This window comes from Oreochromis niloticus, linkage group LG13 (genome assembly GCF_001858045.2).
Source record: "Oreochromis niloticus isolate F11D_XX linkage group LG13, O_niloticus_UMD_NMBU, whole genome shotgun sequence".
Lineage (NCBI taxonomy): Eukaryota > Metazoa > Chordata > Actinopteri > Cichliformes > Cichlidae > Oreochromis > Oreochromis niloticus.
In genome coordinates, this window is record NC_031978.2 from 25764087 (window position 1) to 25778307 (window position 14221).

At 39.1% G+C, this 14221-nt stretch overlaps 1 protein-coding gene across 1 annotated transcript; it reads right to left on the reverse strand.

The window, feature by feature from the left end:
- Positions 1 to 133: 133 nt before the first annotated feature.
- Positions 134 to 14127, reverse strand: tm9sf3 (transmembrane 9 superfamily member 3). Its single transcript, XM_003441070.5, has 15 exons — positions 13904 to 14127; positions 12804 to 12999; positions 12534 to 12656; positions 10383 to 10543; positions 10172 to 10249; positions 9720 to 9851; positions 9440 to 9606; positions 7892 to 7986; positions 7649 to 7779; positions 6802 to 6941; positions 6007 to 6075; positions 5759 to 5905; positions 5572 to 5655; positions 5401 to 5477; positions 134 to 1831 (listed from the first exon to the last, which is right to left on the reverse strand). The coding sequence occupies exons 1-15, from the start codon at positions 13994 to 13996 to the stop codon at positions 1764 to 1766; spliced, it is 1761 nt and encodes a 586-aa protein (XP_003441118.1). The 5' UTR covers positions 13997 to 14127; the 3' UTR covers positions 134 to 1763.
- Positions 14128 to 14221: the final 94 nt, after the last annotated feature.

The window sequence follows — 14221 nt, forward strand, 5'->3', positions numbered from 1 at the left end:
TGGTCTTATTTTTCCTGTCATAACTTAATCATCTTAGCTGCCTCTCCTTAGTGGTCCAGCTAGGACTATAATGCCCTAGTCTGGAAATAAATGCTGTTCACTAAGTGCTAATCAGGTTCAACAGTATTTACCATCAAAGTCAAGATCACACTTTAATAACCCCTGTACATAAACATGTTTATTTTCTTTTTACAGCAAGTTAATATGCAGGTTCAAAATGTCTAATCAGACATTGGTACACAACATGAGGTGCCAAAATCAACTTCAGTGGGGGAGAACTGGAAATCAAGAGGGGGGAAAAAAAAAAAAAAAAAAAAAGGCAATGCCACTTCTCATACAAGTAGGGTACATACTGAATTTACACAAAATGGGGGGGGAGCATTTGAAACACACCGCAGCATTGTGTGTGGTTATGAAAACATCTAGCTTTAAGTGTACATAAAGTTGAATTTGTACAGTATGTTTGCAGAAACAAAGCGACTGCCTCTTTCCGTTGAACATTCACAGATGATGTTTCAGGTTAGGCAACAGAACGTGATGGAAATGGCTTACCAGAAGATGTAGAGCCTTTTTAAAGCTTTAAATAACATATGGAATCAAAATAAAGTGTCTAGAAAATCATCAAAATGCACCTTTCCATTTTGAAACCAAGAAGATGCCAACAATCAGGAAATAAAATAAAATAAATGACAGCGCTGAAGTGAAATCTGATTTGATGATTTGGTGAAAACTTCATGCAATTTCAGGCAAGATGTAACAGCGCCACCAGCCCCACCCCAAGCACCAAACAAACAAACTGTTTTAACTGAACGATTCATTTTTGGAAGAAAGGAAAAACAACACCCTGTAGTAAATCTGTACAACGAAAATACATTTGGGATCTACATCTAAAGGTACATTATTAAGGTTATATACACTGCCCACCATCCATATATTATCTTTACATGTAGACTTCATTCAAACCCAAACATTTAGAAAACATAAAACTAAACAGATAAATGGGATCACATCAAACATCCATTTTTTTTAAAAAATCAGCTCTTGCTGTACCTCAGCTGTTGCTCAGTCCCTCTGTTCTTTGTCTGTACAGTAAACTACAGCAGGACTAAAATCTCATGACTGGATGGACTGCTACCTTAACAGGGAGTTAAGAATAATCGAAATTGGGGAATGATTATTGGGTGATCATTTTTAGGTTTTTTTTTGTTTGTTTTTTTCCCAGTGGATTTCAATGGAAACAACCAATTGTACTATAGTAACAATAATTCGAGTGACTTCATGAATACAAAATAGACTTCAGAGTCAGAACACAAACACAAACCCAACTCTCCAATATTCTGACACAACAGAACAAAGGCTTTCAATACACTCAGGCCTCTTCACTGAAGAGAGCTACACTCCATCAATATCACATGTACTGTATGTTCTCTGGTCTCAGGTGGGACTGGGTTGGGAAAGAGAAGCCATGTCAGCCTTAAACATTCGCCCCCTCCCTCAACGTTTGTTTGAAAGCAACTGATAAAAATCAAAAGTTGTTTGATATCTCTTCCGCAGGTCTCCTGTTGTTCACTTTTGAGTTGCGGCGTTGAAAATCTTTCAGAGAGGAAAAAAAAAAAATATGGAAAAACTACATTGTACAAAGTGAGATTCTCACAATCTCTTTGCAAGAAAGAAAAGTAATAAAGAATGACTTGTGCCCGCCGTCTTTTGGGATACGCCTAGGCAAATCCATTAACATCCCTGTGTTGATGCTGCTTTACTTCTTAGTCAATTTTCACATTTGTGTAAATCTTCCTCACAAAGGCACTTGTTCCCATGTATCCTACGGCACCTGAAAAGCAAAAGATGATTTGTGAGCGAGTTGCTTTTTGTTTGACAGCACCACGTATCAACCTCTGCTGTTACTTTGCAGGTAAATCCATCACGCGACAGGATGATTACTGGTGAGGTATCCAATAAAGGTTTTAGCACAGAAACGCACATCCCACATCTACAAAATGAGCAGTCAGACACACAGCCAGCCCAGGAGGCACTGTAGTACCTGATGCAGATCAGAGAAAGCTCCACAAAGGTCCTTCAAGGTACATGAGTGTCAGCCTTGGCTTATTACTCTTTCAGCTGAAAAATGAGTTTGGCTTGCAGCTGGTGGGGAAAAGACTACTTAGCTGCACTTAGAGCTGAATAACCGATGTAGAAAATAAGATTTCTCTAAAAAGATAATTGGTTTCATGCAAGAACTACTTGTATGTACATACAACTAACATTTTTCATACTGAATAAGCCTAAATCATATACAGTCAGTGTGCTTTTCTCCACGTTTGACTATGAATGAATTTTCAGGTTAACGTTGTAATTTCATCGTTTACAGGGAGGTGTGAAAAGCTTTTATTAGATTGCTGACCGTAGCAGCTGTCTACTGTACTTCTATAGCCCCCTCCATTGTACCACCTGCTGTTTAATATTTTCACATCCATCTCTATGACTGTCACGTCCCCTCGACCACCACCTGTCTAAGCCGTAAACCACTTTCTGTTTGAGCAACAATTCTCCTTTACTCCTGTCGCAGTACCGTGCACGTCTAACAATACAATGTCAGCAGTTGTATTAATATCTTCAAATTATTCGAGGTCCCCCGTGTCTGCTGACAGACTTCCCAGATTCTCTTGATTTTTGACAGCTAGACTTGCAGCTTGATATACAAAAATAATCCATCTGGGATGATAATTTGCAGCAATTTTTGGAGAATTTGCACAAGATCACAAATGCACTCCCATTCATGAGCAGGTGGCATTCTTCATGTGAAAATGAGCAATTTAGAGGAAATTTGTGCAGGTAAGAGGAAAAGCAAACCTTGCAAGACATGAATTTAAGGAAGACTGTAAAAATGGTCATGTTAAATTATGGAAGCTGCTGCTTCCTGCCTTTAACATTTTTTAAAGGCAGGAACCAAAAGGCATGTTTCATTCACTAAAAAGTAAAGCGAGGTTAAATCCTCTAAATGCCCAAATTTAATCACAAACTGTTAATGTAAAGCACAGTTTGAATGCTGTAAATAACGGTTCTTGCTGTGACAGTGATCCATCAAGTATCACCTCAATATTTGCATTTTTACACCAATCAAATTGATCCACAAGTTCTCCAAATGATATTAAAAAAAACCCCAAAACTGAGTAATAATCCCCCACTCTGAGATATTTAAAAACTGAACTTCAGTGAAAGGTGAATTTGCTCCACACTATGAGTAAGATGCGGTGTAAGAACTGTCTCAGTCTCTGTGCTCAGAGGGTGGGGGGTGTGATGAGGAACTTGAGAAATCTTGAGCAGAATTTAATGTCAGACTGGATTTTGCTAAGGGTTATTTTTTATGGCGTCACGCCTCACTGGCACAAATAACACTGCTTATTTGTATGTTTCCAATAAAGTGGATGTGTAACCAACATGTGACACGAAGTGAGACGTGGTAGTTGAGATTTTAGCCCATCATGTATTCATCACATCTATTTATTTCTGTTCTCTTTTGTTTAAACGAACTGTATGTAAAGTCACATAATCACAAAACCAACCCTTTATAAATGAGACCACTGGTGTTTATGAAGTGAACAGCTATTTACATTTGGCATAACTTCAAATAGTTCCTATTCTGAGATGAGTCTTCAACAAACTCTGAGTTTAAAAATAAACTCAAAGTTGATTAACTTTGAGTTTCTTGTTCCAGACCAGCTGAGCAGAGTAAGTTCAATCAACTCTGAGTATGTTCACCCTGAGTTTAGCATGTGAGAGTGGAGAAAGAAAGCCATCATCAATGGAGCTCTGATACCACAATTCACTATGGCAACGGGTAAATAAAAAGTGTTATTTAAATCCAGTAAACCAAGGAATATGAATGTGTGTCAGTGTGGACCGTGACAGTTATCTTAAATAGCAAAGAAGAGAAAAGAGATTTTAATGAGCTTGGTCTGCTCTGTCACCATCATAGAGAGAATAAAAGTTTGATATACACGTGTGTGTGTGTGTGTGTGTGTGTGTGTGTGTGTGTGTGTGTGTGTGTGTGTGTGTGTGTGTGAGAGAGAGAGAGAGAGAGAGAGAGAGAAGTTCAAAGCTGGATCATCACTTACCCGGCTTGAACTTTCATTAAATGAAGCTTGAATTCTAATTTTAGGTTTGATATTTAAATCTTATTATTTAGCTTTAACCCTACGGGGCCAGAGAGTAGGTGAGAGAAACTGAAGACAGTAGCAGACTGCAGGGTGGATCCACCTTCAAGACGCGTTTTTATTAAATTATAACAGTTTTTTTCTCCCTCTCTGCTCTACAGTTTATGACCATTGCGTTGTTTGAAAAAATTATTATCTGGAAATGTTAAGTCATTATAAATGGATCCAGACAGGATGAACCTAAACTGGATGAGGGCCTGATCCGGTCTGAACCTGTGATCTATTCATCAGGTTTCGATCTCTCCTGCTTTGCAAGTAGACTCCGGCCCGTTTGCTAATCTGTTACGGAGCCTTTGGGCAGATCCTGTTCTCTGTCGACCCACTGAGACTGATTTGTGATTTTTAGTGGGAAATATGTTGAGATTCAGAGTCTGAATTTCAAACCTTTTAAAATGTTGAAAGCATTTAACGACTGAATCTCAAGCTGTGAACAAATTTCAGCAGATATGTTCAGAATACTGCTTTGCAGCTGCATATAAAAAGACACTTTAAATAAATTTAGTCCAGTTTTCAAGTCTTAAAATCATCTTCACTCAAATATTCACCGTCTCCAAAATCCCAGCTGTAACAGACATTTTCCCCATCGGTGTGACTTTTACAACATGACAAATGATTGACAACAGATCATATATTATGCATCTTTATACAGATGCAAGCTATTATGCAGATACATTTAAGTTAAACATTAACTGCTACAGTAATGTTTCAGAGGAACTGACTAAGAGTGTGACTGCTGGATTACTGTCCACAGAGTAAGAAACATGTAGACTACATAGACTTTATTCTGAGCTGTCCGTCTCTATCCTTATATATTGATGAGTGAATGGCTGTAACAGCCCTGATGTGATTTTTTTTCCAACCTAACATCTAAGGTGGGATTTCACTGCTTCTAAAAACATAAACATCTGCCAATTAAGTTGCTCTTTCATTTGCTCTTAGAGGGACTTTACAAATGAGGAAGGAGTGAGTGTCAATCAGCTGGTTCAGGTGCAGAGAAAAACTCAAGAGTTTTTTAGTTCATGATCTGTTACCACGGTAACCAACTCAGTTAACTTTTTTTCCTGGCACAGAAAACCAGGGTTTCCCCCCCATCTCATGGTTAACAAACTCAGAGTTAGCTAAACCTGCTTCATGGAATAGGGCCTGGACCTCCTACAATATAAAATTAAGTGGACCTAAAACTTACCACACATGATTCCCAGGGCAGTGCTGAACACAGCCATGTAGCCAAAGTAGAAGGATGTCTGGAACAGCCCATACATCCTGAAATACAACAGGATAAAATGTAAGAGGTGTGTAAGATGTAAGCACTTCTACAACAGGATGTTTCATCGGATTAATAAAGAGTAAAACTCACTTAGTTTTGAAGAAATAGTAGTAAAAGGAGTACATGTACACATAAACAGCAGTGGATGCAGCAGAGAGGAAGCTCGTCCATTGCCTGGAAGAGAGGGACAAGCAAACGAGAATGAGGATTGATGACAGGATGACAATGCCTCAACTTTGTGGCTGATATTCCAGAGATCCATGTGGGAAAAACTCACCATCTGTAGTCCTCAGCATTGAGAAGAAAGTATGTACACACAATGGTGACACACACAGTCACAATGCACAGGATAACCAGGACCAGCATCATGAAGCCATACACATAGTAGATTTTGTAGGCCCAGAAAGATGTGAAGATGAAGTACCTGTCACATGAGGGGGGGGAAAAAAAAAAAAAAACCCACTTCAACATGGCTGTCTGGATCATTTTAAACCGAGTCCCTCAGTAACACTGCAATACACTTACATTTCTATGAAAATGGAACCAAATGGAAGGATTCCTCCAAGGCACACGATGACAGCCGGCTCCATGAACCTGAGAGCACAAAATTCAACATATTGACGTGGCCATGTATCCTTGAGTGTTCGTGTCAGAGTCCCCCTTCAGGGTAAGGACACATTACGAATTGTTTTACGAATGCGAGAAGGGGGGAAAAGTCGACAGATTGGAAATTCGAGTAGAGTCAGACAATGGCCTTAGGTCACATCTACCTTTTCCATTTGGCAGCAGGCCACAGTGCTTGGCAGAACGTTGTAAATGTTAATAAACCTGCAGTCGATCGCTTTTCCATATTTCATAACCTAAAAGTGTTTGTGCAGACAGCTAAAATGTTTTGAACTTTAAACCTGACATCTGGCAACTTAAACACAGGCCATTCAACACCTTGTGTCACCTGCATCGAGTACGACATTCTCACTGCCCACTGATCCGATAAGCTAAACCTACATCTTCTGACATTTTATAAACAAAACAAAGGAAACCTGCCACTTATTAGAATCATAAATAACTCTCTTCTGACCGGTTCCCCTTACAAACTAACGGCCTGAACGGCATTTAGGGCAGGGTCTGCATGAAAGAATTATTTTAGGGATATGTGTTCTCACTGACATCATAGAGGGACAAGATTAAAAACAAAAACTGTTGAAAGTGGTGAGATCAGGGTAGTACAGAGTTCCTGTTACACTATATGCATTATCTGACCCCACGTCTCTGTCACTAAGGCAAAGACACCTGCGACTGTCCACGTCAAACCACACCTACCATTTCTTCTCAGGGATCGGCCGCGGCACAGCATTAACTCGGCAGGGAAAGTTGGGCTGGCCAGACAGATTCCTCCCCAAAATTGTTCCCACGAGGTTCAGAGGCAGGATGACAAAGAAGCAGATACAGCAGACAGCAACCTGCAAAGACAACAAACATTTAATTGTTTTAGTTGGGCGGTCTGTATTTACGGCCATTATCCAGGGTGTTTTCACATCCCCAATCAGTTGTTTTAATTTTGTTGACTGTGTTACAGAAGTTAATGTTCACTGCGTGATCTTATGGTACAAACTCAAATGTTCATTAAACTGGAAGAGTAACAGATGAATGGATTTCATCAGCAGATGCTCCGGTTTGGACAGAAAGAGCAAAAACCCTGCCCCAGATGTTTCTGAGGTTTGGCTGAGTCAGGGGAACGATGGCTATTCCGTGACACTTTTGATTGATCAGCTTTGCAGCACTGAGTGGAGCAAACAAACAGCTGTTTGTAATTTTTGTAATTAGCAATTTAAAAAATATGTGAAATGTTTGTGTGTGTGCATTTTTTTATTGCTGTAGTGTCTGAAAACATTTGGCACTAAATGAAGAACTAAAGCAAACAGAATTAAAACTCTATGGTGGGTTTGGGACTCCGGTGTCATAAATATCAGGTGAAGTGTGTGTATTGTGTTTAAATTTGTTAGTACACTTTTCTCATTACTTCAGTTGTGTTCCCCTCCAAGACTAAATCCCATCACTGATACCAGAGATCTATGTGGCCAGACAATTTAAATGCTAGCTCTTGACTTGGAGGATGTTCTTCATAACATTGTGGTTTTTAGGGAGGTGCTGCAGTGTGAAATCCCACCATGGTTCCAAATGGGATGGCTCTGGAGGCGTGGTAGTAAATAGCGATGAAGTTGATGAAAAAGGCAGTCCCACACACCATGGCTGGGATCATAAAGGCCCCAATGAACATTTGTTTAATCCATCTCCTGCCTGTATTAAGCCAAAAAATAAATAAATGAATCAGACGGCAAAACACGACAATCTGCTTTAGCAGGGCATGTCGAACATATTGTGTTTGTAAGAAAATGAACTATTTTATTACCTCCTTGTTTTGCATACAAACTTCCCCCGAAGTAGCCATTGACAGGAGAGGTTGCAGCATACACAAAAATGGCTGTGCTCAGCATGGATCCTCTCCTACAGGGAAAAGAAAAAGTTAAGGCAAGTGAAGACCACTCCCCTTGGAGTTGCATATAATTTTTGTAGTATTTTATAGCACACTTGCACCTAATTCTTTGTCTAAAGCAAAAGAACGATAGAAATAACCACTTGATTCCTTGATTTACAAAATGGTTACCTTCTTTTTTAAAATTTCCTCTTATTTATACACAAATGATAATTAATTATTCTTTTCTATCTTCTTTCTATTTTCCTAATCATTTTTTTAATGTTAAGCATGACAGACTACAACAAACTAACGTAAGGTAGCAGACCACTCAAAATGTAAGGTACCGGTAATGCTTTTTTAACAAGTTAATGCAAGTTCCCAGAACACCTCTTTCAACATGTAGCTCCCAAATATAGCACAGATGTTCTTTTTTCTACAATGCCTGTTTCAAAGTCTGTAGCTTTAAAATCAACTGAGTTGCTGCTCCCCCCACCTCTTCTAGGAAAAGGTATGACAGTGAAATGAAGCCAATGGGAGCAGCACAGTATCTCTCCCACTTCTTTGTCTGAGCGATCTAATTAAATGTTATTATCAAAATCACAGCACGTCTTTAACTTTCTCAGATGTTATAATATAAAATCCGGATTTATAGAGTGGGAAAAAATGGCTTGCATGTTACACCAGGTTAACAGTCCTTCATACCCATTCTCTGTAGTGACGCAACACAAAAACACAACCCGCACAAAACTCTTGTCTATTGGCTTCAGTCATCGATCTTAAAAGTCTCCAATTGTTCTTCAATATTAGCATTTTGAGCCTTACATCAAAAGGTAATTGTAACCTTAGCCACATTAGCCACTAGACATACCAGAATAGGATTTTTACCATAGCTGTGGAGACTAAAAATAAAAGCCAACAACTCAGTCTTCACTTCTGCAAGAGCCAAGACTGCATGAAATGATTTCTTGGGATTATTTAGAATACTTCCACTGCCTTCCCGTGCTGCCAGACAACTTTTTTTTGACTGAGAAGCTGAAGTCATTATATCACTATAAAGCCAGCAGTCTCTGCAAACAAAAACTGTATTTTTACTTTAGCTTATTTGTTTTGCTGTAAAACTTTTTAAAACACAGAATAATGCACATTTTATACTTTTCAGGCTAAACAAAGAAAGCGAATAAAATTCTTAGAGGCTTTTAAACCTGGAAGCTCATCTAGTTGTGGGGGTGCTAGGAGAGTGCAACTTTTCACAGCTTTACACAAAAAGGAGCATTTTCACAGTACAGATTTTCCTGATTATTTCATATTTAAATTTTAGCTGAATGATTTGAACCTCGCTCTTGGATAAAACCATAAGTGAGAGATGACAAAGATTTTTGATAAGGGATCCAATACATAGAAATCAGCTTAGCAGCTAAAAACTAGATCAACAACAGTCCTCAGTGAAATCTTACAATCACAACAAAATGTTCAATTACTCACTCTGTGTACAGATCCTCAACCATAGCAACGATGATAACGATGAGGGAGACTGAGAAAATCTGGCAGCCGGAGCCAATAAGTGAAGAGAAGATCAGTGGATGGCTTGACGGCCTAAACACATCTCCATGTACCTGCTTCCACCCATATTCATCTCCAAGGTCTCTATCCTGTTGGTACAAAGCAACATAAGGAAACTCAGAGAAAAGCGTGATGGGGAGAAAAAACAACAAGACCAGATCTTAGTTACATGTTAAAGCATGCAAATACATCCAAAGTTTACCATGTCATCCATTTCCTCCTCTTTGCTGTATCTGGCATAGTCCTTTCTTAGTGTTCTCATAAGAATCATGGACACCAGACCCACCAAGAAAATGACCATCATGAAGGAATTGAAGATGGAGAACCAGTGAATCTAAAAAAAACAAACAAACAAAAAAAACATATAGTAAAATCAAAAATTTTCTTTAAGAGGTAGCAACACTGGAAAGCTCTTTGCATCAAAACAGTACATCAAATATCCACACTTGAGTAAAACAAATGAATTATGACACTGCATGGGAAAAAACAAAACAGACTCTTATTGAGCAGGTTGGTCATTTACATTACATCTGGTGCAAGGCTCAACTTGCATCTTCTGAAATGTCATACAGAGTTGTGCTGTTACAACAAGCCAATGGTATCCCCACTGGCATGAGGAAGCATGTGAAAAACCAGAAAAGTTATTTCACTCACTCTGTGCTGAAAGAAGGATGGATCAAGGTACTTGTCGAATCTGTCTTCAAACTTTACATCTGACTTCTTCCATTTCACCTGGATAGGAGAGGTTCATTGGCATTTATGCATGTGTTTACATGTCCTATGTATCCCCAAGAGAGTATAAGTTAAATATGGCATATATACAATGATTTTTAGCTTCCCAGAATGTTAATCAAAAAGTACTCACAGAATAGGACATTGCGATTCTTGTGTTTGGCACAAGTCTGACTTTGCCTTCGCTGGTCAGATTTACATCAACGATTCTATTGCCATTGAAGCCGATCTCTAGTTTCTTATACGTCCACAGGAAGTGCTCTTCTCCATTTTCATCTGCCTCACCAACAATACCTTTAAAAAAAAACAAAAAAACAACTCAAGATCTCGTTCAGCAGTGGTCCAATGGACAGGTGAAAATAAACGCAGCAAACCTTTAGTTATACAACACTAACAATCAGGGTGTAAATGCCAAATAAAGGCAAGGTTCGATGACTTTGTAACAGCATAATCTCTCTACTCACTTGTTACAGTCAGGATTTAGTTTTCATAAAAGGTCATTGCTGAGCAAAGAAGTCTGATGCAAAGCAAGAACTATGAATCAGCACCCCGTTACTCCACTACATGGGGACATGACTAATGGTAACATAAAAATCTAATGTTGTGGCTACATGTATTTTAACTTTTTTTTGTTTGTTTAATGTTTAACGCCTGAAAAACTGTTGCACATTCTGCATCACAAATTAATGTAGACGGGAAATTTTGTTCTAGCATACATATTATGCAGGCGAACTCACTTTATTAAGCGGTACTACAAGTGCGCAAGTTCTGAAAGTGATGAACGACAGGTCTGCAGTTGCTGAGCTAAATAACCCTGATAAACATCTCATCTCATAAAAGAAAGGCACAGCAGTGCACTTCTCACACAATAGCAACCCGGACGTTAGACTTATAGATATTCACTCCTAATTATGCGACACATAACTCAGCAACGTTTGAGCAAATACCAGCGCCCCTCCCACTTCCTTCTACATCAGCTTGCATAGTCTGTTTAAACAGGGTAGGAGTGGCACCATTGTACTACTCCAACATATGTGAGTGATCACACTGACGGCTTGTTAGAGTGACAGTCTTGAGTCAGTAACAATAGTGAGTCATTAATATCCTTCTTATGAAGCAATTCAAGGTTTATGTGAAAAGCTTTTACATATGTGAAAGGAATACTGAGAGCTGCAGGAGAGTTTTTATAAGCCCTGTATCCAAATATTCAACTATTTTAATATTCATTAGGTTTTATTCAGCAATCAAATTGGAAATATAAACCATTTGTTGCTAATTTGACAACTCTGTTTTATGTTAAGCTTCTTTGCAAAAAAAAAAAAATACAAGACAGGCCGTATCCTACACATCTTAACAGTGTGTTGCTTGCTTGGCACAGGAACAGCACTCTGACTCTTTCTGACTCTTTCTGACTCTTTTTTGCTTCCAACTTTCTCTCCGACTTATCATTTTACACACAAATAAAGATGAAAAAAAAACCAAAACACAACAGCCATTGTCTTTAACACATGGGCTGAAGAGCTCACCTTGGGAAGTGATTATTATTCTGGACAGCCCTAACACTCAGTACATCCAGTGTCTTTATTCATTTTATGTCAAAATAGTTCCACTCATTAATATATTTTTCAGTCAGAATAATATCAAAAAACTATTCTAAAATGTAAAGCTGATGAGGATTCACACTAAAAATATAAGTTAATCAACTGGTACACTGCACTAATTAAGGTGATTCAAAACAAAAACAATACAACACAACATAGACTAAATCTTGAGTGCCTTTTAGTTTGACATTTGACACGTGACATTGTGTCCTGTTACACCTCCCTACAACACCGGTAAAGAATAAATGGACCAGTCATCTCAAGAATAAGAACTGGTTTTACTTCTTCACCATCAGGATGAAAATGTCGGTCACTCTACTCTAAATATTAGCACTTTGACACAGCTCTTGGATGCCACATCACCACTAATAGCCAGTAAGATGGCATGCGTGAAATTCTGAGATGAGAGGGATGTTAAAATTAAATTTGCCTATGTTTTTTTCATTGCTGTTGGGTTTTGGTTATTCTACTCCCTACACTGCTAGTAGTGAATGTAATCCTATGTGCCTACAGGCTAATAACAGTCGAAAGATGAATGTCGCCCAATATCAATGCTCAGCAGATCGATATTATACCTATTACTAGCTACATTTATAATAATAAGAACACACCTCAGAAGTTGGACAAAACAAAAGAAACATGTAAAAATATGTGTTAATTAAAAAAAAGTGGTTATCACTTACCCCAGATTGGCAGGTCATCTATGTACATTTGATACCAGTAGTGGTTCTTTATGGCGTAAACAAAAGCATCCCGTTTGGCTTTGTCCAACTCTATTTCACAGTATGTTGACTGCATGACTTCCTCTACAGAGATAAAGATCACATTTTTAGTAAGTGTAGGAAGTGATGTGGAATTAATGAAGCCAGACATCCAGAGACAAGCAACATTTTTTAGTTGTAATGATCTTGCTGACTCATAAGTCCTAAACAGGTGAAAGTCAGTGTAAGTACCTTTGAACTTTATTTGCAAGCCGCTGAATTCAAGCTCCACTCCCTGCAGAGCCTCTCCAAGTGTTTCATGGTAATGACTGATGGTTTTCTGGGAGCCCGCACAGAAGGGCAACGAGAAATACTTGTATGTCTCCTGTCGGTTGTGGTAAGGCCCCACTGTGTTCATCCATAAAACTACCTCCTCCTTATCTGTGTACTGCAAAAGGAAAACAGGAGGACTCTGATAATCAAATCCAGGAATGCTACACCAGTTCTGCAAGTTCTACTGGTGTCCTATTCTTATTCTAATGATAGTGCACCAAAGAAACTTCTGTGAGTTGCCGACAACTTTTAAAACAATGGCAGCAACTTTCACAGCACTATCACGTTATAAATCATGCAAACAAATGAAAATTTCAGGCTCTTTTCACACTGTTATCGGGCCATCCTCGTAGCACTATTGTGTGTTAGCTATGTGTACCACTGGCAAGGAAGTTCTCTTAAATGCAACATCCGCCTCTTTACTTAACAGCTTTCCCACATTAGCGCCCCATTTATCATTAAAACAATGTAATGCACATTATTATCTTGTTAGCCAGGTGTAATTAGGGCGGCTGGATCTGACAACTGAGAACAAAAGTCATATGAAGAGGGCCTTAAGTTTAATCGATGTCAAGAGTAAATGATTTTCATTAATTGTGTTTGCGAGGCTAAACGGACGGCAGTATTATAAATCTTGCCTTTGATTAACTAACTAACGTTAGCTACATGCTAACTAGCTGCTAACTTAAGTGCAGCTTCCGCCGGTGCTCAAGTAAGGTTGTAAAGACCAGCTTGGAAGATGTGCTAACAAGCTAGCAAGCAAACGTTACCCATAAGCACTTAGGCCGATAAGTAGTGACAACTTAGCCGGCTAAATGAATGCCTACTCGTTTGATAGCTCACCCAGTACCAGTATATAACCCACAAAGACCAAGTCATGAACCCTGTCACGTTTTTAATTCTGTTTTGTGGGGTGTAGCTAGCCGTCGCGGCTACAGTTAGCAGGTTACACAGAGCACAAACGTCCATTATTTTCAAGGCTCCCCCTTTTCAGTCGGCCTCTCAAAAAGGTGTCTTACCGTGTGGTCATGTTCGTCTGCATCGACAGGTGATAAAGAACACACAAGTGCGAAAAACACCGCCGCTACCACCTTCCACCTGGAAGATCCCATTATTTTCGGAAAAAAAAGTGTGCAGAAAGACTGGGGATGTTAGCTTTGCACGGCTATCCCACCTTCTTCCTGGTTGTATGACAGAGGCAATTTTTAGGGATGCTCTCGTACGCATATGGCGTAAGAGCCTCATGAGCGTTCGTCGTACGCACGTCCGATTGGCTGAAAAGAGGCACGTGGCTGACGGTGTCCAGTCAGCGCAGAAAACGATGGATACACGGTGAC

Bases quoted from the DNA above. Each gene is read 5' to 3' on its own strand.
- tm9sf3 (XM_003441070.5), bottom strand. From the start codon at position 13,996: ATGGGATCTTCCAGGTGGAAGGTGGTAGCGGCGGTGTTTTTCGCACTT. The intron at 7,987-9,439 runs GTGAGTAATTGA...TTTTCCCTGTAG, and splicing joins GTTGAGGATCTGTACACAGA to GAGAGGATCCATGCTGAGCA. The intron at 5,906-6,006 runs GTAAGTGTATTG...CTCATGTGACAG, and splicing joins GGTTCCATTTTCATAGAAAT to GTACTTCATCTTCACATCTT.